Genomic DNA, 26057 nt, shown 5'->3' with positions numbered 1-26057 from the left:
TTCCTTGTGTGTCCAATCACACTTGGCCAATAAAGAATATTCTATTTCTATTACCGGTATTTCTATTTTTATTTCTATTCTATTCTATTCTGCAATACATGATTGAATTATTGACTGCTGATGGAGTCCTCCAATAGAAATTCACCACTGAATGTAGTTTTTTTAATGTGTTGACATGGATACTATGCATTGCTGGGCCAAAAATTGTAAACAAGATAAACACTGAGAACACCTATGTCATGCCCCTGGTGGAGACTGACTCTGAGGGAGAGGAAGAACAGCCAACAGGGAGTGGAAGTGTGGCTCCATAGGTTGTGGAGGAGGCTTTATCTTGGTTGGCGTTCTTCCAACGGACTGTACCTGGTTATCTTCGTGAAGTTTGTAATTAATTATCCTGGTCTGTTGTGGAACTTTCTTCAATGCGGATTGTTTTTTTTTTATTTTTTATTTCTTCGTTATCTGCTCTCTGAGTTTGGACTCTATTTCTTTTGGAATGTTATTTTGGAAAGAGTTTAATCTCCAGCTGTGAACAATTAAACAGTGAAGCCAAGTTGAAGGCATTAAAGGAAGTTTATTTACGTTTTGGTTTTTATGTTTCTATTACACTCTGGGTCATCACAACCTTTTTTATATTATATGATCAAGAATGAAGTGGACAATCTGTGACAACAACCAATGACTTTCACATGGGGACAGTATGATGAACTGATTAAGGACAGGTATGAAATTATTCAAAGGGGAATTGTTGCCAAGTCTGGAATTTTAAAGGAATATATTGTGTGGGTTACGTCATTGATGTTCTTTAGTATTGGAAAGTTTATGCAAAATGAGTTCCTTATATACTGATACCAGGGATGAAAGTTGGTATTTGCCTGTAATTGTGAGGAATTTATTTGCAGCATTATGACAGCTGACAAAATGGGGGTTCATTACAGTGACACAAAATGAAGCAATCCATTGAACAACATGATTTTAATACAGAGAAGCATTATTCTGGGAATATCTTCACAAAGTTTCACCTGTAAAGAAAAATTAAAAACCCAGGCTTTGGCTGGAAAGCTCATATTTTTGGGGAATGCAGATATTGTCACTTACATAAATTGCCTTGAACATGGCATATTATCAAAGTACTATACTGCAACAACCCTATGTTTGAAATAACCTGAGTTTGGAAGCACAAGAAGGAAATTTTACTACAGGATTGCATTGGACCTCATACTTCATGAACCACTTAAGAAGCAACTGTAAAGTTGGATTTCACCATCTTATCTCATTTTACAGTGAAGATTTGGCATTACAGTGCTACACTGCTTTTACAAAATTGAATATCACTATTTGCATCAGATAAAAAGGTAGACAAGATTATCAGGACCTAGGTGAAAAGTATCGATTTCTTTCACAATCATTTGAAGATAAGTTATCCATTATTGGCAAAAATGAGTAGTGAATAATGGTAATTATGGGGAGAAGTAAATTCAAATAAAAGAACTCATTTAAAGATTTTCCTGTTATATTAAAATATAACATTAAAATACATTTTAAGTAGCCAAAATGGATGTTTCAACATTTCTTTCTTGAAATGTTGTGTGTACATGGAAATATCAATAAATGATAGACATTTTTGCCATTTTGTTTTCTTACATATACTATTTAATGGATCATGTACACCTTAATACCTGCAGGCAAATAAACTGATAAATCCTGGCTAATGCAATAGTCTCCATAAATTTTCAGAGATGATATAATGGAATACATAAAAGATTAGGAATTGCCACTGTTAATTTTTTCTTGCGCTGGAATAAGAGATTGTAACTTTTTGTTTTTTTATGTGGTGGTTGCCTGTCTTAAATGCAATCAATGCTATTGGTTGATCTGTGTTTTAGTATTATTGGAATTGTGGAAGAATTCAAATATTTTATTTATATTTTCATCACTAAGAACCTAGAGAGACCTGGAGGTTATAAATTATATTGTTCATATTAGATTATATTAGATAATACAAAGACCACTAAACCAAATGCATTATACTCAAGTCTATTGTTTGCTCACAATTCTATTAAGAATTGCCAATCTTATTTTTTAAAAAACATGTAATTACCTTTTAATAGCTATTGTTTCAAACCAGCAATCCAAAATCATTTTAAGATTGTATGATGTAATTTAACAGCAACATAAAATATGCATGTTTCTTGGTTAGGTGACAACCTAGTATTTGAAATATGAAACAACTATAATGAAGTATTTGTGATACTTATATTGCAAAAAATTCCACAGAATTTTTTGCAATAGATTGGCTTGTGCTTTTGCATTTGTATTCCCTTCACCTCTGATTTTTGCACGTGTAAGCAAGATTTGTTTATGGTGTAAATGATTTCATCTAATAGTTTACAAGGAACGTCAGAATGAAACTCACATGAAAATCTTGGTTCATTAACTCAACTTCCTTGATGGAAATAATAAAAGAAATCTAATAGGGAGATACCGTATTTGCCGGCGTATAAGACGACCCGGCGTATAAGACGACCCCCCACCACCACCAGAAACGCCCTCCAGAAATCCCCGGGGCTGCAGCGGCAGGGTGGAGTGCCAGGGGCCGTGGGAAGAGCAGGAAGGCTGCAGCCTCGGGCGGAGCGAGGCGAGCGGGATGAAGCGGAAGCGACGCAGGGGATCCGGGAAGCCAGAGGCGCCTTCGCTGCGTCCAACAAGCATCCGAAAGCCGGCAGTGGATATACCGGCGTATAAGACGACCCCCCCCACTTGGAGGCATGTTTTTCGGGGCAAAAAAGTCGTCTTATACGCCGGCAAATACGGTAAGTGATTTTTTGGGAACATTGGCAACTTGGTGTTAGGCTTGAAAACATGCAGTCTGCTTTTTCCACTTGCTAACTCTCCTACAGTAGAGATCCTATAAGTACATACATTGCCTCCCAAGTAATTCAGATATACCATGTTTCTTACTGTAACTGGGGAGATGGACCAAGATTTGCATCTTTTGGCTCCAGTGGAATATCTGTTAATCTTCTTCTGTACCTAAATATACAATGCTGCAGCAGCAGTCTTAAGAATTGGATTAAATACCTTAATAGAAAACAGAAAGTAGAATAATATGAATAGGAAAGCAATTCGAGTACACAGATATTGTTGGACACACCTACTTATCCTGGTTTTGTAACTTGTACAATACTGATTTAAACCTTAATGGTGTTTGGTTCATACCATTAATTATATTACATTATAGTTGGTTTGTGGTTTGGAGACATGTGGCAGATGATTATTATACATTAAAAAACAAGACAAATTGAAGTTGTTTTTGCACTGTTTTACTGAAACTGAAAAAGATGTGTACCAAATATACACAATTTTATAATAGTACAAAATGTTTTCTTTTTGAAGGACAAAGTATCAGTTACATTCACCAAAACTGACACTGAATAAACCATTTATTGCTAGTCCAGTAATAAAACAGTAAGTTCAAACTTTGCATAAATAAGAAAAAAAGTTACCTGGACAAATACTGTAGGGAGATGGACATTCATAATGCTATTTACAAGTAGCCACGGCACATACCAAGCAAGTAATAGGTGTTGAGTTGCATTAGAATTGTGATCCTAATACAAATTTAGATGTTAGACAGTAAACCCCAAAAGTAGTTTATGCTGAGTTTGCACAAAATGAGAAGTTTTAGAATTGAACCCTTCAGTCATTCCAGCTAGTGTGGAAGAGTGTCTTCATTGCATCCAGCAACAGCTGAGAAATGCATCGGTCCCTTGCTCTTCCTCTTCTGGTTGGTTCTCCTTCATAGCACTGTGATGTATTTCATTGAGTCACAGCTACCTTTGCTGCATTATAACCTGTCTTCTATCATTTTCATAAGCCACAGAATTAGTAGTTCTTAAACAAATAAACATAAAATCTGGAACGTGCTCAAAAATAAATTAAAGTTTCACCAGAAACGGAAATATTTAAATAAAAGTATCAGTGATTTAACTTTCATTTCACAACACACCTGTTTCTGCAAGGAAGTCAAACCAAAAATGGTGATTAAGAACTAGTGTAAACATGTTTTACCTGCTTGCTAAAAATCATTTCCATTAAACTATCCTAATTAAAGGTTACCAAGTGTGCAATTCCCTGGGATATTCTCCCACTTAAAAGAGCCACTGAAATTAACCAATAATAATAATGATCAAGCAACATCAGTGCTGTTGACCAACTACCACTTAGTTCTACAGGTTTTGCCCAGACCGTGCCCTCTTGCTGTCAGCTGATGCAAGACCATTGGTCTGACCAACACACCTGAGATTTTTAACTTGATGATTTTAAATCTAGAAATATGGTCTCTACTAGGTGTACCTGCTTTGCAGCAAGGCCTGTTTGTTGTAAAAAAAACATGAAAACTAATATTCAAAACTGCAATATTAACATAAACGGAAGCATTCCAAAAATGAGTTCTAAATGTAAAGATGGCTCAACTGATTTAGCTCAGTGCCCGCTCAGATCAGATGTGGGTAATTGCAATCAAAAAGCCATTCTTAGGCTCTCCTTTGTTATCTGACTTTGTGGAGGGATGATCTTGGCTATTTTCTTACCCTGGAGGAACAGTAGCTTGTTCTACTCTGATGGCTGATGCAGATTTATATGCACAACATACCATGTTAGCCTCAAAACCATGATCATGATGAACATTGCAAAGCAACCATACAGATTGGTCTTAAAAACAAAACAAAAAAAAGTTATTTAACTTGTATTTCCCCTTAGTATGCCAATTGAGAATATTATAACTCCAAAAAAATAACGTTGTCTGACACTCTTAGAAAGCTAGCATTGACTACTTGGAGCCCGTTTTGTAAAATGCATGACTCAGAACAAACTAGAGCCCGTGTAAAAAAAATAAAACCCATCTGCAATATTTTCCATAGATAAGCATCCATTTATGGTAGACAAAGGAAAAATGGAATCAGGAAACTGGATGCAAACTACACACTCAATGATTCTCCTAAGATTCTTTCCAACAATTCACTGTTTGAATATTTATCTTCCTTTGGAAGTTCACAGATCTGTCATTTGTCTTCATTTTTCAATGTGCCACAGTTGCTTCAAGCTTTTGTCAGTGTTCAAACAGCTTTCTTGGTACCTGTTCCTTGAAGATCTTGCAAATTTATTTTTGACCTTTCAAAACAAAAAGATACACCAATTCAGAATTAGAAAAAAATTACATTTTGTTGGGTGATGGTCAATAGAATAAAACCATGAGATTGTGGCTCTTTCCTTCTTACCTATTGTGGATCATGTGGCTTTTAACCAAGTGTCCTTCAGCTAAGGCAGCCATTAGAGACAGTTCTCCTGCCATTACAGTCGCGCATACAATTTTAGCAAGCTGACGGGCGTTTTCTCCAGGGTTATCTGCACTTGCTCCTTGCACACCCAGCATCTGTATTTAAAAAAAGAATACAAACAATAATCAAGCTGGAATATGTTCAATTTAAAATCAATCGGTCCCTGGCATTTTATACAGTAACAAGCTCAAGGTCTTTCAAGAACTACAGTTAGTCTCAGCTTATGACGGCTATTGGGATCAGAATTTCAATCACTAAATGATGAGGTCATAAAGTGTGATGATCCATGACCCCAACATTTAGCAATGCTACTCCTTACAGTCCCAGGTGCCGTATTTCAGTAAGGATCATGGGTTGTCCAGCAAGCATCTCTTTGGAACTGCCCGCCAGCTTCCAACAACTGAATTCTGTGGGGAAGTTGGCAGGAAATTGCAAGTTTCATGTGGGTCACAAGCAGGCTGGAAGGCAGGAAAGTAGCTGCAGGTGAGAGAGGGTACCTGAGTGGTGGTGGAGGTGTGACACAAATGTGGAGGGGCTCAGGATAGCTGTTGCCAGATGGGGGAAATTGGGGAGAAAGTGTTTGAGTGGTCAGAGAAGGTGAGCGGATGGGGGAGACTTAGCTAATTAGCCTGTGACTTTCTCTGCAGCTTCCCTGTTGACTCTGCTCGTAGGAAACCAGAAGGGAAGCTTACAAATGCTAATCACATGACCACAGGATGCTGCAACCAGAGTAAGATCAAGCCAGTTGCCAAGCACCCAGATTGCAATCACATAATTGAAGGGCTGTTGAAATAGCTTGAACTTCAAGGGTCAGTAGTAACCACCATTCTCGTTCAGCATTCTTAAAGCTTTCAAGAGTCGCTGAAAGAGTTGTCATTTAATAGAGGATCATCTGTACTTACATATGGTTCAGGGATAGGTAGAGTAAAAACACAAGGAGTAACACTGAAATACTTTCTTGGGGTCAAATTATGCTCCTGGTCAGAGAATTCTTATTTCGATTATTTGGTCCTATCAATCACTGAACACAACCCTCAGTTGATTGGCTGAAAGATCATCCAAAAATTATTGCCTTCCCAAAATAGAAAGCTATAGTTCAACCTCCAGTTTTCATACCTGCAAACAAGCTTGCTGGGGTAACAAGTTGGTTCCTCCACCCACAGTACCAATTTCTATTGAGGGCATTGTGCAACTGATATAAAGGTCTTCGTTGGTAGGTCCAGTAGATTCCATTAATGTAATACAGTTTGAGCTGGTGATATTCTGGGCTGCATCCTGAAATCAATGCAAAAATGAGGGACTATATATGCATTTAAAGGTTTGTAAATACATAATTCATCACACACAGTTAAGTGAAGGGATATACCTGTCCACATGCTATGTACATAGCAGTAACAATATTAGCTGCATGAGCATTATAGCCACCTATGCTGCCAGCCATGGCAGAGCCAACCAAGTTCTTGCTGATGTTGACTTCAATCATAGCTTCTGTGGTTGACTTCAGTACCTAGGAAAAAAAATCCACAAAAACTCTGGTCAAGGAGAATGCCTATGTTCAGAAACAAAATCTTTTCAAATGCAGTTCTTAGTAGCTACACTCGTGAACCTAGACAATATCAACCGTTGTATTATTTTGGACCACCTCTACAGAATTGGAGTGGGAGGCAACATTTTTATAGTGGTTCTCCACCTCCCTAAGATGTTTATCCCAATTTACGGTGGTGGGAGGAGCTCTTCCTAGAAACACCTACTTTGTGGCATCCCATTTTCTATTTGACATCTACATGAAACCATGGGGGCAGATCAGTCATCCACATAAGAGTCTGATGTCATTAATACGCTGATGTTCACCTCAGATCTGGACCAATAGGTAATATAATAGAAGTGCTATCAAAGACTGGATAGGATAGGAATATTCAAAATACACCACCACCCCCGCCCCCAGGAAATGATTCTGAGTTTGTGGACCAAATGAGAAACACTATCTTTTATTCTGCGTGGAGATGTACTCTCCCATTCAGAGGTGGTTTACAATTTGGGGACCACAGCTCCTGCTTTCTCAGCAGAGAGTTTCCGGTTGCAATTCAGGGTGTTGCTTGTCATCTTTAAGGCTTTATGTGGCTCCAAACCACGTTATATTAGGGACCATTTTCTCTTGTATCAATTTGTCTGTTTAGTAACTTCAAACAGGATCAACTCTCTCCAGGTTTTGTCTACACAAGATTGCAGAAGTAGGCAGTTTCTATTGTTGCTCTCATATTTTGGAATTCCCTCTTCAACAAGATCTGATCCAATCCTTCTTTTCTGGATTTCAGAAGAGCACCTACTGCAGAAGGACAGTATGTTCTAAAAGAAGGTTGGAATTTGGCAGAGGCCTGATTTTGTATATTTTCTTTTATCATTTTGAGATTGGTAACATTGTTTTTATTTCAAGCAGAACTTCATTGTTAGTTGCTCAAAGTCTTCAGAAGGGCAGCATACAAATGTGTGTACATGTATGTATGTTTGTATGCATGCATTCATGTATGTATACAAATAAATGGCTTTGGAATTGGGGAGGACATAGATAAGTCAAGGATGAATTGAAAGTAATTCAATATAATAATTTTCACATTTCACTAAAACAATGTGACTCACTTCTTTAACAACTTTTTGTGGAATAACTGCTTCACAGACGACAGATTTCCCTCTCCCCTCTATCCAATTTATGGCAGCTGGTTTTTTATCTGTACAGTAATTACCACTAACAGCTACAATGTGGAGGTCAGGAAATTCTTCTTGCAGCCTTATAAGTGCTTTCTCAGTACCCTGTTTGGAAGGATTTAGAGAACAAGAGACAGAGAAACAAAAATGTTAGACCATCAGTTTAATACTGGCTCACTTCTTCATGAAGAAACTTAATTAAGTATAAGCAGTGGGAACTGTAAGTTCAAGTACTTCATGTAACTTGGCGTTATGTAGCATCAAAGACAAAGAAGTAACATTTTCACTGCTGTTAGTAAAGAGTTAGAAGTGGAGTCTCATCATTGGCTGCTGACGACCAAAGTTCTTGGATAAGATTTATCTGGTTATGGATAGAATCCATGGTGCTTACTACTAGCAGCAAGGGGCTGATTAGAATGAATTTTATGTGGAAGGCTACCTACTCTTTGGATAAGAAGCAAACCATAAAAGCCCAGTCCCATCCTGAATGGAGTCCAGAAAGAATCTTTGTCAGGTAAAGGTGCTTGCAATCAGCTTGCAATTACAATATCACAAGATCTCATGGTCACGTGATCGCCTTTTGTGATGTTCATTGCCAGCTTCTGATAAACAAAGTCTATGGAGAAGTGTGCAAATGGTAGTAAATTTTGCAACCATGCATGATTTTGTCTAACAATAACTGGGCCTGTTGGAACTGCTGCTGTTAAGTTGCTATGGTCACATGACATTGGGCCTTATAACTGGCTCAGAGTTCCTGTTCCCAATTACCATAGATAAGCAAGGACTACCTGTGCAGGTGGAGTTCATTATCAAAGATTCATTATTTGCACTCACGTTTCCATAGTTGATATATATCTGTATATGTCATTTTTAGCAATCAATTTTGTGTTTCTGTGATTTTTGGCAATTCAACATTACATATATGTGAACAAGTATGGAACTGGCAGAGAAACGCACAAACACCCCCCAGGCTCTCTAGCATTCCCAAGGTTCCATTTGTGTTGGAATGTTTCCTAATAACAAGTTCCACCAATATATGAATCTGATAAGATAAGATTTGTGCAATATAGGCAACCTACTTAGCAGGAAATGGATGTTGTAAGAAAAGTTTCTTAATAATATTTTTTCAAAGCTTTATGAAAACACAAAGGAATAAAATACATCTCATGTTATTTTAAATGCCCACCTGGACTCTTTTGGATGCAGTTGATTTGTCTGTTATTTTGGAAGGATAGCCAATAAAAAAAAATGTCGTCTCTGTATCCAGAATATGCTAAATAGGATCTGAGATTTCATTGTAATATTTTCTTGCTGGAACAGTACACAGAAGACGACAGAGAAAGAGAATTCTAAATACTTATTTTTTTCTGTCAGATTACTTGTACAATGATTTATTTATTTATTTGACTTTTATCCTGCCTTTATCATTTGTACAAATAACTCAAAGTGGCAAACATATCCAACACACCTTCCTCCTACTGTTTTCCCCACAATAACCCGGTAGGGTAGGTTGGGCTGAGAGTTGAGAGGTCAAGTCACCCAGACAGCCTTTCATGCTTAAGGCAGAACCAAAACTCACAATCTCCTGGTTTCTAGGCCAATACTTGAACCACTACACCGAATTGGCTCAACTTACAGTATTACAATAACAGTATTCTCAAAGCAAAATTTACTTAAATGCATTCATTAAAATTTAGAACTTACTTTTGAAATCATGTTCATGCCCATTGCATCACCCGTCTTAGATTGGAAGCGAATATAAAGATTGCGGCCAGCCAAAGCAATGTGAAGCCGTTGCAAACGAGCAAATCTATAGAGAAGATTGACATGTCGTCTCACATTCTTTTTGATGCAGTTCCCCCCACTCCCCCCAGATTTTTATATAAAATGCTATTTTCCCTCTTCTAAATGATAAAAATGCTAACCTGCTAGTGCTATCAAATACATCTTTTATTATCTTAAATCCTTCTGGCGTTTCAAGCCAAGCCTTCACTTCTGCAGACTGGCACGCTGTGGGTAGTCTTACTACAGGTCCTCGTGTCATTCCATCTGCTAGAATACGGCTACTAGCACCTCCACCAAGCTGAGATATAAAAATGATAGCAGGATGAGTCAGTAGCAGATGCATCTGATCACGAACAAAAACACTTTTTAAAGTTACACACTGTTACATTCAGTATTTTGCTACAGAACAAGGCTTCTCCTTTCCACTTCTCTTGGCCACCCAACTCTCTGGATTCCACCCACTATAATAACTGTGCTAAACAGAACCTTATTAGCCCTGCTTACATCGTCTTTACTTACACATATTGCTCTGCATCCTCTGTTTGTGCTTGCCACCAGGCATCCTTCAGTTGTTGCCATTGGAACTTGAAACTCTTTCTTGTCCAAAAGAAGCGGGCCAGCCACACCCACGGGAATTGGCATGTATCCAATCACATTTTCACAGCAAGCACCCATCACCTTAAAAAGGTTAACTAAATATTAAAACTTAGTTTGCTATACAGGTAGTTCTCAACTTATCACCACAATTGAGCTCAATATTTCTGATGCTACGGTAAGTGAGAAATTTGTTAAGTGAGCTTTGCCACATTTTATGACTTTTCTTGCCACATTTGTTACACTGCAGTTGTTAAATTAGTCACATGGCTGTTAAGTGAACCTGGCTTCCCCATTGACTTTGCTTGTCAGAAGGTGGCAAAAGGTGATCACATGACCCCAGGATACGGCAACCCTCATAAATGTGAGTCAGTTGTCAAGCATCCAAATGTAAATCATGTGCCCATGGGGATGCTGCAATGGTCATAAGCGTGAAAAAATGGTCATAAGCCACTTTTTTCAGTGCTGTTGCAACTTTTAATGGTCACTAAGGGAACTGTTGTAAGTCGAGGACTGCCTGTATTAGAAAATATTAAATATATGAGGGAATAGGTGTTTGGGGTTTAGAATAACTAGTGCATGTAGAAGAAATAAATACAATCATCAATTCAACAAATGGGCCATTTTATACCTGCAACTATTTAGACTACCTTTATATGTCAAAGTTACAGGCACTTTGCAATTGTCTCTGAGATTTAGATAAATAGAATTCAGCAAAATCTTCTTTAAATGTTTTTGTGCCAATTTTTCTTAAATCTCATAGCATTGCCTGGTTACAAGTTGAGACCAAGAGAAGAAATACACTACCATTATCTTGAAAGAAACTCTCAAAAGAGAAGTATTCTTTTATGTTTGCAAGGACTATTGAAGCAACAATAAACTTGAAATGGCATTAGCATTGCTGGCAAAACATACTGTAAAATGTTCAATATTAACTAACTAGTTTTCTGTTCAACTGCAAACCTCCATCTGTCTAAAGTCAAGCTAAGTGCAACTTCAGATGAAAAAGTTTACAATAATGACTATCTTTACGTTCACTTTACATAAGACATATCTGCCCATCTTTCTACTCACCAAAGAATAATTGTAATTCTTGTAAGGAAGATACTGTAGAGATGAAGGCTCAGGAAGCTTCTGAGATAACATTTGCCTACGAATGGATACGCCACGTTCCTGAGTTTCCATCAAATTTTCCAGTTTATAAGCAGGGATATGCTTTGCCCTGACTAAACTAATGACTTCTGAATCAGAGAGGAATTTAGCACCCATCTGAAGAAAGAAAAATATTTGATTGTGATACGTTTCCCATTCTTCCTCTTTACCTGAAGCAATTCACATGAAAAACAAATACAGGGTGTGGTGTATTGAAAGCTATGAAAGAGAAGGTGTGGTGATTGAATACCATGTCAAAATGATTGCATACTGTTAATAAATAAAATGCTTTATCAGATGTGTACATCTTATTAAATGTTGTTTTGATTGGATAGAAGTCTAGTTTAAGGTTTACTGTAAAATAATGTAAGATACAAAAGACATTGCCATTACAATATGTTGCTAAAATGACAAGTAAACCATCATCTAAAAGCTTATTCTTTGCACCAATATATTAATAAATGACTTTATGTGTCTTTGCCTGTTTTTTGTTTTTTTTTACCTTGGCATTCTGAAGTATACAAAGACATTCTTCAAGTGGCCGCATCTCTTTAGGCTGTTCTATTCCAGATTCTTTTCTATCATTGATGAGGGATGCTTCAGCAGAACTATCACCAACCACAAATACGGCCTTTGCAGGTGATTCTGATTGCAGAGACTTTACAGTCTCATCTGCATAAAAGTCAACAATGAAATCTGAGGAATTTATCAAAGTCTTAAGTTTCAGGCTTCAATATGAACTTTTTTAAAAAACAAAGCAAACAAATATATCAGCAAAAGATTTACCTTTTCCATCTTTGGCAACACTCATGTTTCTTAAACTGGGATTATTTTTTAAAGGAATAGACTGTTTTCTGCAGCAATTTTCAGGAACTTTTTTCTGAATCATTATTGGAGATATTATTGGGTTCTTCAATGAAAGTGTGGATTCCATCTCTGTTTGTTCAAAAAAGATGTACTTGACAGCAAGTAGAAGAGCTAAGCCAAGTGTAATTGTTTGTTCAATGTCCATACTGGCCATTCTAAAAAGGATGAAATAAAACATCTTTAAATATCTGTCTATTCCCTTTCCTCCTCTCTACCCTGCCATGATTTTCTAACACATGTTAATTGGTAGAACTCCTATATAAATTATTGAACGACAATTATTGTATTGTGATTGTTTTTATGCCTGGAATTGCCTTAAGACATCTTCCCTCTTTTAAAGTAAAACCTCTGTCAAATTCACCTCTTGGTAACTTCATGAAGAAGTCAATATAGTGTTCTTAATAATGATGTATAGAAGGATGCTCTTAGTTCTTGTTCTTGCAAAGCAAGAACATCAGTAAATAAGTAAAACAACAGGTGGGTATCGCTTAACAATTGTCCTGTTTAGTGACCACTCCAAGTTACAATGGTGCTAAAAAAGTAAATTTATGACCAGACCTGGCATTTACAACCATTGTAGGGTTCCCACAGACACATTAGTGACAATTAACTGCAACTGTCCTTCAATAAGCAGAGTCAATGGGAGAATTGAGCAATAAAACTGCAAGTCACTATCTCATGATGTCTCATTTAATAACCCAGGGCAATTCCCTTAACAATAGGAAGTGATGTCATAATCAGTCACATGATGCCATCACTGTCACATGACATTTCATTTAGTGACTGTATCCCTTAGCAATAGAGTTGCTGGTCCTAATTATAAACGTGGCAAGGGAGGATTACCTGCAATATAATTAATCGTTTTCCTCCCAGAAGATTTCTGCCATTATTGATTACATTCTGAAAAGTACTTAGTTTGGATTAATTAAATATTAACTATTCTAAGCCTGTACTCTTTCTCCTAATTGTAGAATCTAGGTGGACTATTGCAATTCTGGTAAATTAAGAGATCATGCAGGACCAGTTAATAACTAAATTACAGAAGCCACTACTAGAAGGAAGACTGTTTTATACTTCAGCAATTATTTCTGTTATGTTACAGAGGAAATAATGCAGTCATCATTCAGATCTTCTTAGTCAGTTAGTATCATTAATATGGGAAGGAACTGTATTTCCCAATGTTATTATTCTGGAACAGTTATAAGACCATGTGGAACATCATCATGCTATTGTCAGAGTGAATGACTAAAGTCATCTAGTCAGCATATACATAAGTAGAATAAAAATAAATCAGAAAGTATTCCACACTCCTGATGCATATTTATTAGTTCTTGAGACTCTTAAAGGAACCTTTCCCTAAAATCCTGCCTTGCCAGAATAGTTTTTCTCCTTGAGGACTTCTCCTCTCCATAGGAAAATGATAGTTTTTCATGGACAAAGAAACTCCTCTGTGGGCTAGAGTAGGAGAAGATGCATAGTTCCATAGGTGAAGAAAGAACTTTGCAGATAAATGATCTTTCAACCCTGGTATTAGTCATTTGGCTAATTAGAACTTATTATTTATACTGGCTTGGGAAAGATATAATACCCTATTATTATCATTACATTTAGGATACTGGTAATTGATCAAAGATTCACATTGCTTCTCACAGAACACATTCTGTCAGTTCTTTCACAATAAATCTTACATCCATGGGGAAGCAGATGCCAGTGTTAAACACAAATACACTAATCAGACATAAAACACTCCAGGATAATTGTTAAGCAACTTTGCATATTCTATTTTATTAATCTCAGTTCAACTATACAAAGTAGAGAATGGCATTTTATCTGTTTAAAATATTATATAGGTTGGTGATTTGGTAATTTTTACAGTATAATTTAGTTAACTTGAAATAATCCAAATTTACCGACAGATGCTACTGAATAATGATAAAATGTTATGATTAAACATACCTAGAAAGATAAAATTGCCACAAAGAAACATTAGGCTCTATTCGCTTTGGAGCATTTTCATCCAGGCCCATAGATATTTCTGTTGTGCTGTTCTGAGCAGAGGGTTCTGCTATCCAGCGACTGTGAGCATGAACAAGAACCAAACCTAGAGACTTAAATTTAAAAATTGAGTGGTTAAACTGATCAGTTCAATTAGGAGTATGACTCAATCAGTGATCAGTACTTAAGTATTAAATATATCATTAAAACAACTGCACAATATTTTTATTGGATATATTATTTTTTCCTATAAGTTTTACTTATTAAAAGGTAATCTACATATTTTTGTTTGTTTTTACCTTTGCATATATTGTCAAAATTCAACTTCTTCAAAGGATTTAAAATATTCCTTTTTTTCTCACAGTTATAGGATGTAAGATAGCAAACACTAACCATAATCATTTTGACCCTCTGTGTTACAGGATTTGGTTTGTTTTCTTCTTCTTCCAGAACACGGGCAAAGTGACTAAGCTGCCATATTGGATGGCCTTCACGACTCTCCCGTGAAAGCTGAGGAAGAACGGAAAGGGTTATCCAGTACATTTTCTATTTATGTCCTCCATGAGCTTTCATAATACCATTTCAGTAGTTGAATAACATTACACTGAATGTCAATTTATATATTATTTTGTACAACTGTTTTATGAATGTAAAATACTACAAAAGCTATTGTATCAGATTAATAATTAATAACTCATAGTAGCATTACAACTAATGAGCAGAACTAGATCGCCAGGATAAGAATGTCAGAATTATAAGTAACCCATGTTCAGTTTAAGAATTTTGAAACATGAAAAACTGGTTGTTGAGTTTTCCACCTTCCTCCTTTTCTGTCATTTTTTAAAAAATTGTATCTCTGAAGGAACTGACATTTTCCTTTTTACTAATCTATAAGATAATCAGAGAAGTTTAACTATCAATAGTTTGCATTCTGAATATTAGATATATGTAACTTTTAAAAATCAACTTGTAGGAAAAAGCTCACGCAGATTTTATATTTTTATGTTATAAATATAAGTAATCTAACAACTGAATATAAATTATAATAATACCAACTAAAGTTACAAATGCCCATAGGTATTATTTTAATATATTAAGATATATTGACAAGAAGGCAGGAGTTATGGCAAAGCATTCTGAGTTCACTGCATTTCTACACAATTAGCCTAACTCTAATAGGCACCATGGGAAATATTCTGACATGAAATCTTTCAGAATCATAAAACTGATTAGAAACTGAACTGCGCAAGTGAAAAGTAATTCTTTTAGGTACAGCTTGTACTGACTTAAAATTGCTTGGAAAATCTTTCCAGAAGATTCTTTTTGCTTCTTAAAATACCTTGGAACTAAAGCATTTTTAAAATGATCAACAGTAAAAGAAACAGAGTGCAATACGGTTATACTCATTCCCCCTTTTTATTCTTAAATACTGAATTAAAATTATCTTTACGCAAAGCTTCACATTTATCTATGTTTATCTTAAACATGGGTAAAGTTTCTGATTTCATAAAATTTTGACAGGAATGCTTTTGCAGAATAAAACTTCTTTGTGGTCATAGAAAAAGTGAACTAAATGCATAGTTCAAAAGGAAGATTCATGCATCTAATTGAATTACATATTATAAAATTATTTTGAGAGATGTCCTTATTTTTCCCCTTTCTCTTGTGTCTCTATATTACTAATTAATAGGTTCATGAGAACCTTTTTTTCTAATTTCTCATTCTATTCTGAGAATAAGAGAACACTTGTTTTCATTTATGAGAGCCATGTTTTCATGAATAATGGGTTTTCTTATTCTCATATCAAATGTATATTATAGTATCTCTGAGAATCTCAATAGGTCTGTATTATCAGTCTATTCCAAACTTTCATTTGTGTCATGCCCCTGGTGGAGTCTGACTCTGAGGAAGAGGAACAACCAACAGGGAGAGGGAGTGTGGCTCCAGAGGTGGTGGAGGAGCCTGGGGAAGGGCAGAGGCCAGCTGAACAGTCAGAGGAGGATCCAGACCCATCCCCTATCCATCCTAGGTCACGCAGGGAGGAGAGGATTAGGGAAAAGTGAGGTCTACTCAAGAAGAGATTACCATGATCCTCCTCGTGGCTTGCAGGTGGGAGCTATGTATATAAGTTTTTCAGCTACGTAATTAGAATTGCTGGAGTCAATTAGTGTTTATCTTGAAAGAGGTTTATCTTTGTTGGCATTCTTCCCATAGACTTTTCTCAGTTATTTGCCTGGAGTTTATGATTAGTTATCTCGGCTTGCTTCAGAACTCTCACCAATGCGGTTTGTTTTGGTTTTTTGTTAGCCTCATTATTTACTTTTGTGACTTTAAACTGTGCCTAATAAAACAGTGAAGTTAAGTTGAAGGCCTTACCGGACTTTAATATATGTTTTGGGTTATTTTGAGAGACTACCGGTCATCACAATTTGTCTTGAACCACAGTAATTTAGATATGTTCAAAATATTAGTTTACGGCTATTGCTCTCTTACCTCTAACACCAGTGACACACAGGCTGGAAAGAAGGTCATGAAGACAAAGTAGTTGGCAAGAACAGACATACAGCCAAAACAACACATGATTTCAAGCTGTCTTACTCCTGTTAAAGAGACCATCAAATAATTAAAAACAGATTCATGTTAGCATGAAAAACATTATCTTGAAATGTGCACCAGTATGAGCATAATAATACAAGTTGATATACAATGTAATCATATAAAAACAGAACCAACCAAGATTTAATCTTGCCATTATTCATCTACCTACTGGAAAGAAAGAATAGCTCATCTTCACCATCACAACATTTACTGAACATCAATGATCACATCCTATTTATTTGGTGCTCTATTAGTTTAGGGAACAAAAAGGTACATTATTTACAAGATGGGGGGGGGGGCATTACAGAAACTGCTCTGTTACCTGTATTTACAAGCTTAACAGCTATTATGGGGAGAGGAAAAGCAGGATTTCAGAAGCCAATTATAATCTGATCTTCAAACTTTTATCAGCCTTCTGATTATAGAATTTGCTTCTTTGTATCACTCACCAATCCCTGACACTATCAAGGCTGGTTCAAAATTCAGGAACCTTAGAACAGTTACATGTAATTCATAATAAGATATAGAGAAGGACCCTTCTGGTCACATAAAGACCTCAGAATCCAAGAAAAGATGCTACAACTCGTAAGATCAGATTTTCAACTGATTACTTAACTCAAAAAAACCAGGCAAAAGCAAGTAGAGAATTTGGCTCTTTTTCATTTTTCATAAAATCTGTATTTCATGAAAAATTAACATAAGCCTTATTATGTAGGTACAGTTACATTTAAACAAAGCTTTCAAAATGTATTAAAATTAATTATACAAGAAATATTTTCTATGTTGAATGAATACTTTCAACATTATCTGCTAATTAAATTCTGATTCATTCAATATTACCGTGCAGACTTCAATAAATAACCATATTGAAAAATATCTAATATATCATCAATTATGTTGCTGTTACACTTTTATTTATCTATAGAACTACAGAACTCAGAGCTACGTTAAATGGTTCCCCTTAAGATTTTAATTGTTTTCCTTGTGATTGTGTGAACTATTAGAGAAAGCCAGGAATATGTTTAGTAAGGGCAAAATACAGGTAGTCCTTGCCTTTCATTTAGTGACTATTCAAAGTTACAATGGCAGTGGAAAAAGTGACTGACCATTTTTTTCACATTTACGATCATTGCAGCATCCCTGTTGTCATGTGATCAAATTTGATCATGTGATCAAAATTCAGACAGTCGGCAACTGGCATGTATTTGTGACAGTTGCAGTGTCCCAAAGTCAGGGGATAACATATTGTGATCGTCTGACAAGCGAAGTCAATGGGGAAGCCAGATTCACTTAACAACAGTGTTAGTAACTTAACTGCACTGATTCAATTAACAACTATGGAAAAAAGGTTGTAAAATGGGGCAAAACTCAGTTAACAGCTGTCTACCTTAGCAATGGAAATCTGAGGCTCAATTGTGGTTGTAAGTCAAGGACTTCCTGTACTTAAAAAAAAGAACTATATATGTCACCAATATGACAAGAGAGCGCAAAAAGTTAACTTCTTCATTCTCTATATAGGACAGGAATATAATTTTAATAACTCTTCTTAAAAAAGAAATATTTTATGGAACTCAAAGAGGAACGCGCCCTGCCCAAACTATGGCCTGATTTACTGTAGATAATGTCTGCAGTGGGGAAAAATACAACTGAAGACAGATTTCCTGGGCAAATACTTTTAACCTTAAAAATTAAAATTTTGCATTCCTAAAAAATTCTCAGCTTACCGGACATTGTGCCAACACCAATAACAAGACACTCAACAAGGGCATCAAGTGTAAATGTAGGGCCCAGGATTGCCATTCCACGCGAAATATTCTCTCTTACTTCATCCTACATATAATACATTAAAAGTGTAACTCAACTATAGTCTGAGCTATAAAGCAATGAGGTCAAAACCAGTTTGTGCAAAATTAAGTACATAATTTTTGCATTTTTTCTTTCCTTTTGCACCTTACTCTCACCATTATACAATCTGCAATATTATTGAAATATATTTATCATGCTAACATTGTAAACAAAAATCAACATAGCAAAACTGACATTTTTTTAGATTACAATTTGTATACCTCTCTATTCAGACCCATACTTAGATGAATCTACACCTTCTTTATATTTTCCTAGATATCAAGGTAGTATCTCAAGTGAGCTTCCTTTAAAGAAGTCATAAATCTCTTAAAATTAAACCATTTCTTAAACAAAATATATGCAAATTAATCTAGACAATTATGTAGGAATTTTATTTTTACTTTAAACTTTAAAGGATTCTAAGTATTACAGTATGTTATACTTTTCTTAATGAAGCTGAGAATTTGGCTGACCTGTGAGTTGGAACTGAGTGCAAATTTAGCTAATGCACTAGCTCTGGAGAGGTCAATCAGAAGCAAAAAGAAGGGCAGTGCTTCACTGAAAGGTGTAAAAAGCATATTGTCAAGTTACACATTACATAAACATGTAAAAACTGAAGACATACATCTTGATAAAAACTTCAATAAGATGGCTAAATAATTTATTGCAAAACAAACTAACCTTTGGAAAAAATTTTACTGAATACATTTGTTCAACATTTCTTTGCTATATTTAGGGCAGTAATGGGAATCTGAAGTCACAGGCAAGGCCAAATAGCATAAATAAATAGCATACATTATAGATTAAACAACAACAAAATGAAACACAAGGCCCACCAAGGGATCCCTCCTGCCTACTATTTGGAAAAATGGAAAAACTGCTTTCAGTGTTCAGGGAATGTGAATTTGTGCATAGCTTGCAATAGTATTTTGTGGATTTAACTTTTGAACATTTAAAAGTGAAGAAATAACATGACTTTGTCTGTCATCTCCTTCAAATTACGTTATTTCATAAATGGGAGGAGTCATATTAGAAGCATTTCATGAGTCAATTAGGTATAGCTTTACACATTTTCCTCTGATTACTGATGCAAAGTTTCAGAGTTAGTCTGCTTTTGTTAAACTAAAGCAAATTTGCATACATATAATTAATAATACATACTTCAATCCTGTCAATTCTTTATCAAGGAAATGAATCACCACTGTACTGAAGACAAAGCTTGAGAAGATTGTGAATAGCCCAGCAATACCTGAAAAAGATATATAATCTATGGAATAAGCAGTATATAGAACAGTCCTTCTCTAACTACATTAATCCAAATCTTTACTCTGAAGCAAGTTTGTCCACATAAGATACTACCATGATCTGTTACACTGTTTTGTTTATATATATTGCTATACAGTTATCCCGAAACATTTTAATATGCACAGTATTTTATTACTGTAATATTTTTCTTCAATATATCCGTGACACCAGCCCTTGAAATTTGTCCAATAACATTTTTCTATCATTTGCAGATGACTGATTATAACAAGTCACACACACACACACACACGCATACCAGTACAATTCAGGGGGGACAGTCATCTTCTACATGATAATTTTTAACTACTACTGGCACTACAGTTCTGAGCAATGAACAAATTAGAATTGCTAGTCTACATGGCAGAATTCAAATGCTTATTTTTTGCTTCTTCACAAGGCCAATAGTTCTTCAAAAGATCATGTCCCCCTTCACCTCCGTTATTTCAGAATCTTTCACCTTAAATAGTCTTTGCAAAATATAACAATAGTTTTATCAATTTTTAAATAATTTCATGCTAGAATCAGATTGAGCATCTATGCAAAACATAATCTACAGAATCTCATTCCACAAATGTATAAAATATGTTACAAATCTTAACAACACCATTTTTTGTTTTACAGTATGTCTAGGACATAAATCTAAAACCTTTTGTATATGGTATAACCAATCTGATTAGGGCATAGTCAAACCTGTGTCATACACGTGCTTATTTTGCTCTGATTACCATCTTAAAAATAAAAGTATCTTACCCAAAATATATTTTGAGCCAAGTTGCTTCAAATTTTGAAACTGGAAATATATATAAAGGATTGCAATACATCGTGTGATTGTCAGTATTATGATATCACTGCTCAAAACATCCTGTGAAAGAAAAATATTTTGTTTCCTCTCAGAATGAAAAAGAACACTACATTTTTGAAATCTGTTAAAATATTTTATCAATGTTTCACATATGTAACATTTCAGAAAAATAAACATCTGTATAATTTTATTAAAATGGTACACTACTCATAAGCACATCTCTAAAAATTAGTTATATTGCATTTAATCAACTGCTAATACTAAAGATTCTCTTAATTCAAGCTTGACTTCAATTAACCATATGGATACTATCTGAGATATTGCAATCTTGTCTCTAGTCCTGAGATTTCCCAATTTTAAATTTCATTCAAATCCAATTTGCTTCAAGTACGACAATTAAAACAATGAAGTAATTTTTAAAATAACTTTTAAGTTTTTACCTCTTCAAATTTAGGGCATTCATAATTCCAACCACAGATCTTATCATTGCCAGTGAACATCTTCATAGACATCATACAGATGGTAAGAGTTACAGTTCCCACTATAACTTCCCATGGGTGAGAGGCCACAAAAAGGCCATGCATTCGGAAGAGTCCTGACAGCATTTTCAAAAGTATTTGCACACAATCTAGGACTAAATCCAAATAAAAACATTCTTATTAGTTATATCAATTATTATAGGTAAAAATATAAATTTCAGCTCCACTCAAATTTGGCTGATAACTAATCAATATTAAAAGCAATATGATAATAGGCAGCAAGAACAAAAACATAAACTCTATACCAGTGGTTGCCAACCGGTGGGCCATGGCCCACAAGAAAATTTTGGTGATCTGCAGAGAAATGTGACCCCTACAGCAACCCCCAAAGCAATTAATCCAGGCTGAGCAGAAACACAAGGATGTGCCGCCCGCATGGCCTGCAGGAACCCTACCTGCCCACTCATTCCTTACCTGGCAAACTTGCCTGCTAAGTTGCTATTCCCCCCCCCCTCCGACCATCATCTGTTCTGCTGTGCCGGGAGATTTAGATTAGTTAGAAAGCAAGAAACAGTTGCATTTCTTGCTTTCTAGCTAATCTTTAGATCTTTGGCTGTGCTTTTAAGCAGAGCCAAACCTCCCTTAGGATTGAAGGTTCTAATATTCAGTGCAGACTCAGGTAGTCGATGGCAGAAACACAAAACTCTAAGTGAATCTGTGATTCTGTGAACAACCCAATCTACCTGCCTGCTTTGCCTGATTTTGGGTAAAAGTTGCTCTTTTTTAAATAAAAAATTCAATATTTACATACATGGTGTGTTGCAAGTTGTTTGCAACAATTTTTTTGAGTTTGCTTGCAAGCAAATTTTGTGTGACAGACTCAGGTAGCCAATGGCAGAAAGATAGACCTCTGAATCTGTGATTCTGTGAGCAACTCAATCTGCCTGCCTGCTTTGCCTGATTTTGGGTAAAAGTTGCTTTTTTATAAAAAAAATTCAATATTTACATAAATATTTATATTTACATACAAGCCATGCCCAGCCAGTCACATGACTACCAAGCCACAGCCACAAATTAGGCCATACCCACAGAACTGGTTGTTAAGAAATTTGAATCTCACCCCTGCCTGTGTGTGTGTGCGCGCATGTGAAAGAGAGAGAGAAAAAGAGATTAGATCAGATGTCTCTATCTCTCTCCCACCAATGTCAGCAAGCCACCCTCAGTCAAAATTCATATTAGTGATCCCTGGGGTTTAAAATTATGAGTTTGGTGGTCCCTGAGGTCCAAAAGGTTGGTGACCCCTCTCTACACAACTCGGTTAAATCTAGTGGAATCCACCTGCCCCTTACAATTGATTGGTAGTACATCTGAATCATTGGTAACTGATATTTATGTTTCATACACAATTTTTAACCTTAGAACCAGAATTTCCTTTAAAAGGAATACTACCTTGTCTTGCCTGCTTGAATTTGGTATCATACATCTCATTCTATTTGCAACATCTTCTCACAGATACTTTACTAGCCCAGATCTTGTCAAGTTGAGTTAAACTCCAATTATTCAAATGTTCAATCCTCCTCTGGTTTGCTAATTTGCTTCTGGGAGACCAGCATTCATGCAAAGACTGCCAAGTATGACCCGTCAGGGACCTGGATAGTTTTCTTTCAAAACTATGAGGCAGTATAGCAGGTATACTTTTTATCCACAACACTAAACATGAAAGCACAATATATACATGTAATAAAAATATTGAAACCCCCCAGGACATCATCATCAATGTTTGATATACTGCATATATTTGTAAATTGCCCAGAGCTGCCTCTAGATGAAATGTGCAACATATAAATTTAATAAACATACTACAATGCATAGCCTAACAACATTCAAGTACTAACAGAATCAGAGTAAAAAATTCTTGTTCCTTGTGGAAGAAAATATCATTGTATGTCTTGTGAATCTGTGGCACCAGGGATTTTAGTCATACTATTATAATCAAATGAAAAAAATGCATGAACCAGGAAGTCTCAGTTGATTATTTATTCTAAGGCCTTTCATATGCTGCAAAATATACAGTATCTTCTCCCACACAAAAGTCAGATGTTGCAAATGAGGTTAGTACCATTATAGTACTATAGCAAAGAGTGCAGCTTACCAACTTTCCACTTACAATATTTCTGCCAATAACAATAAAACTATGGTTTGGGAGATGGAGTGAAAAAGGCTGTAAACCTAGAAAAGTGGCTTTTTAAAAAGGTATCTTTATTGGATGGCTCCACTGTAAATGTTAGAACAATTAGCCAACAAATAAGTAATTTAGAAAAACGTGGGTGAGATTAATTTAGCCTCAAACAAGCTTTGGGCTGGAACTAAAACTAACTTGTTCTGAGTTACGGTTATATTGGATTTATTAACTTTATTAATAATTACATTAGGATGTAATTCTAATCTGAAAAAGATTAAAATATCCTCAAACTGAGCTAATCACCTGTTAAGTACATTGACACAAAATCTTGCCATTTTATTGGAAACAATGGAAGTAATTTATCAGTTTTCTTTCAAGATTTTTTTTTTTTTTAGTTTTTCAGTCTAGCCTACAGTTCTGGCATTCCCCTGTGCCTCCCATCCCAACAATTACCAGGCCTTATTTTCCAAGGTTTGTGGGGCCACTAGCTGCAAATGAGACATTCCACAGTACTGTAATGCAGGTCTAAGAAAATCTAGCAACCTTCACAGCCAGAACAAGGTATTTTAGATGTTTAAAAAGGGGGAGGTAAAAAGCAAACGTCTGATAGACTTCAGCATGGCTACATTAGCAGCATTCCTATCAGCCACATCCATAAAGCAACTTTGCTATATATGAACAACGTTGGTGCTTTGAAACGATCACCCACACACATGCCTTTAAACCTGCCGTCTAATGATCATTTTTCCCCCCCCAACATCCCAGCACTGTTAATCACACAATTTAATTGGCATTTCCGGTTATGCTCTTTTCTTCTATTTTGACTTGTTAAATCAGTTTCTTTTTAGGTCGAGGATATAAATCTACGTCAAATCCTAGTTCATGATGTCCGATAAACCGTGGTTAAGCAAACCACTCCTAGAGAGGGAGTGGGTGTCCTGTAAGAAGTGGGAACAGGCCGTCGTGGATGGAAGAAGGAGTCTCAAGGAGGCCGCGAGTTGCATCTCACCGAGGCGGAGACCCGCGGGAGACGAGGTGTGGAGCCCCCCCGCCCCCAGGGAGCGCTCTCAGGCCCTGGGTGAGAGCTACCAGCGCCCAAAGCCATATGAATGACCGGCGTCCCCTTCAGCCCGGCTACCCAAAGGGATGTTCCTCCCTAATCCTACCATCGTTGTACGGAGGCTCCCTCTTCGCTCAACGAAAAGGGCCGAGGCAGCTGCCTCTCCAAGCTCCCGAACGCTTCTCCTCGGGCAGGAAGCGAAAGAGGCTCCTTGACCGACCCAGCCTAGAAAGTCCCCTCCGGTCGCGCAAGTCTGGCCGGAGCGCGCCTGATTGGAATTGCTCTCCGCATCCCAAAATTAGGGTGACCTCGCCCGTAAACCTGCAAGATAACCAGGCCGAAGACAATCCTTTTCGGCCGATGGAACGATCAGTACCTCTCTCTCAGAAAACCGGGACGGTGAGTCGCATCTGGCAAGGCGCCGGCCTCCTTTCCTCCTCGCCTATTTGCCGCAGACTGAAGCGGCCGCCCTCCCCGCCACACAAGGACACCCGGCTCTCCACAGAGCTGAAGCCATCGGCCCATCGTGCAGCCAATGGCCGGCGTTCGCCGCGCCCAGCCACGGCTACGTCACCCTTCCTGTCACTGTAGCAACCGGTCGAGAAAGCGGCAGAGCGCTCGACAGATCAGGAGGGTGGCACGCGCCATCTCGCCACGGGAACAGTGACCAATGAATCACAGCCAAAATCTCATCGAGCCTCCTCAGTGGTCCATATTCCATTGGCTTATTTGCATGTTCGCTTCGGCGGGCCAATTGGCTTTCCGCTAGTCAGCGGGAGAGAGGGGTGCTCAGAGGATTCCGAACTTCGATTTGTAGCGCAAAATCGTTATTCTACCTCCCCTTCGGTTCTGAGCCTTTACGTTCAGTTAAATGAAGTCCTCGATCTTCCTGTAAAACAGCTTTTAATGAGAGAGATATACATTGGATATAGATTAGATAAAGCCTGGAATGCCTGCAACTACCAATGTCTGGCATATCTGACGGTTGATTGGCGTTATTATCAAGATCCTCGGTCTACTGGGCCCTGCTTTTTCTCCTCTTAATGGCCAGCTTTACCATAATGCAAAATCACTCGGAAAAAACTTTGTTCTGTGGTTACTATGTATATTCTCTCTGATTTTATGCTTCCATATTTCTGACCAATACATTTACATGCAAAACAATTACATAATATCCCCACCACAGTGGCTTTGTCCATATGCAGATGGCAAGCCTCTTGAGCTTTTTTTTTTAAATTCTCTGTTCTTGCTCTTTGCTCCTCTTTTCCTACATGTCAGTCCATCCTGTTTCTTTACCAAAGATTTCTTGATCCCTCAAACCCGCTTGGTCCTTATGTCATATGTTTGGAACTAT

General features: G+C 36.7%; 1 protein-coding gene and 1 long non-coding RNA gene across 3 annotated transcripts; one reads left to right on the top strand and one right to left on the bottom strand.

The window, feature by feature from the left end:
• The first annotated feature begins 870 nt into the window (after positions 1 to 870).
• On the top strand, positions 871 to 4595 carry LOC148132554 (uncharacterized). The gene is made up of 2 exons (XR_015748167.1): positions 871 to 2483; positions 2816 to 4595. It is a non-coding gene; the product is annotated as an uncharacterized LOC148132554 (long non-coding RNA).
• Positions 3305 to 25368, bottom strand: HMGCR (3-hydroxy-3-methylglutaryl-CoA reductase). Of its 2 annotated transcripts, none has more exons than XM_026670617.2 (20): positions 25080 to 25368; positions 21423 to 21616; positions 20931 to 21042; positions 20037 to 20124; positions 19349 to 19433; positions 18755 to 18860; positions 16926 to 17032; positions 14826 to 14942; positions 14394 to 14545; positions 12357 to 12592; positions 12073 to 12242; positions 11493 to 11687; positions 10344 to 10502; positions 9965 to 10122; positions 9744 to 9849; positions 7974 to 8144; positions 6703 to 6843; positions 6453 to 6611; positions 5277 to 5431; positions 3305 to 5169 (listed from the first exon to the last, which is right to left on the bottom strand). In XM_026670617.2, the coding sequence occupies exons 2-20, from the start codon at positions 21585 to 21587 to the stop codon at positions 5115 to 5117; spliced, it is 2637 nt and encodes an 878-aa protein (XP_026526402.1). In that variant the 5' UTR covers positions 21588 to 21616; positions 25080 to 25368; the 3' UTR covers positions 3305 to 5114. The 2 variants fall into 2 exon arrangements, with proteins under 2 accessions (XP_026526402.1, XP_026526401.1); XM_026670616.2 differs by having other exon boundaries at positions 24810 to 25095.
• Positions 25369 to 26057: the final 689 nt, after the last annotated feature.

This window comes from Notechis scutatus, chromosome 2, assembly GCF_049901735.1.
Source record: "Notechis scutatus isolate UNSWTSFEM ecotype Mainland chromosome 2, rNotScu1.2, whole genome shotgun sequence".
In the NCBI taxonomy this organism is placed as follows: domain Eukaryota; kingdom Metazoa; phylum Chordata; class Lepidosauria; order Squamata; family Elapidae; genus Notechis; species Notechis scutatus.
This window is presented reverse-complemented; position numbering and strand designations above follow the sequence as displayed.

Excerpts from the sequence above, each read along its gene's own strand:
- HMGCR (XM_026670617.2), bottom strand. The coding sequence starts at position 21,587 with ATGCTGTCAGGACTCTTCCGAATGCATGGCCTTTTTGTGGCCTCTCAC. Across the intron at positions 19,434-20,036 it reads AAAGAATTGACAGGATTGAA|TGAAGCACTGCCCTTCTTTT; the intron begins GTATGTATTATT and ends TACACCTTTCAG. Across the intron at positions 11,688-12,072 it reads GTATACTTCAGAATGCCAAG|ATGGGTGCTAAATTCCTCTC; the intron begins GTAAAAAAAAAC and ends TTCTTTCTTCAG.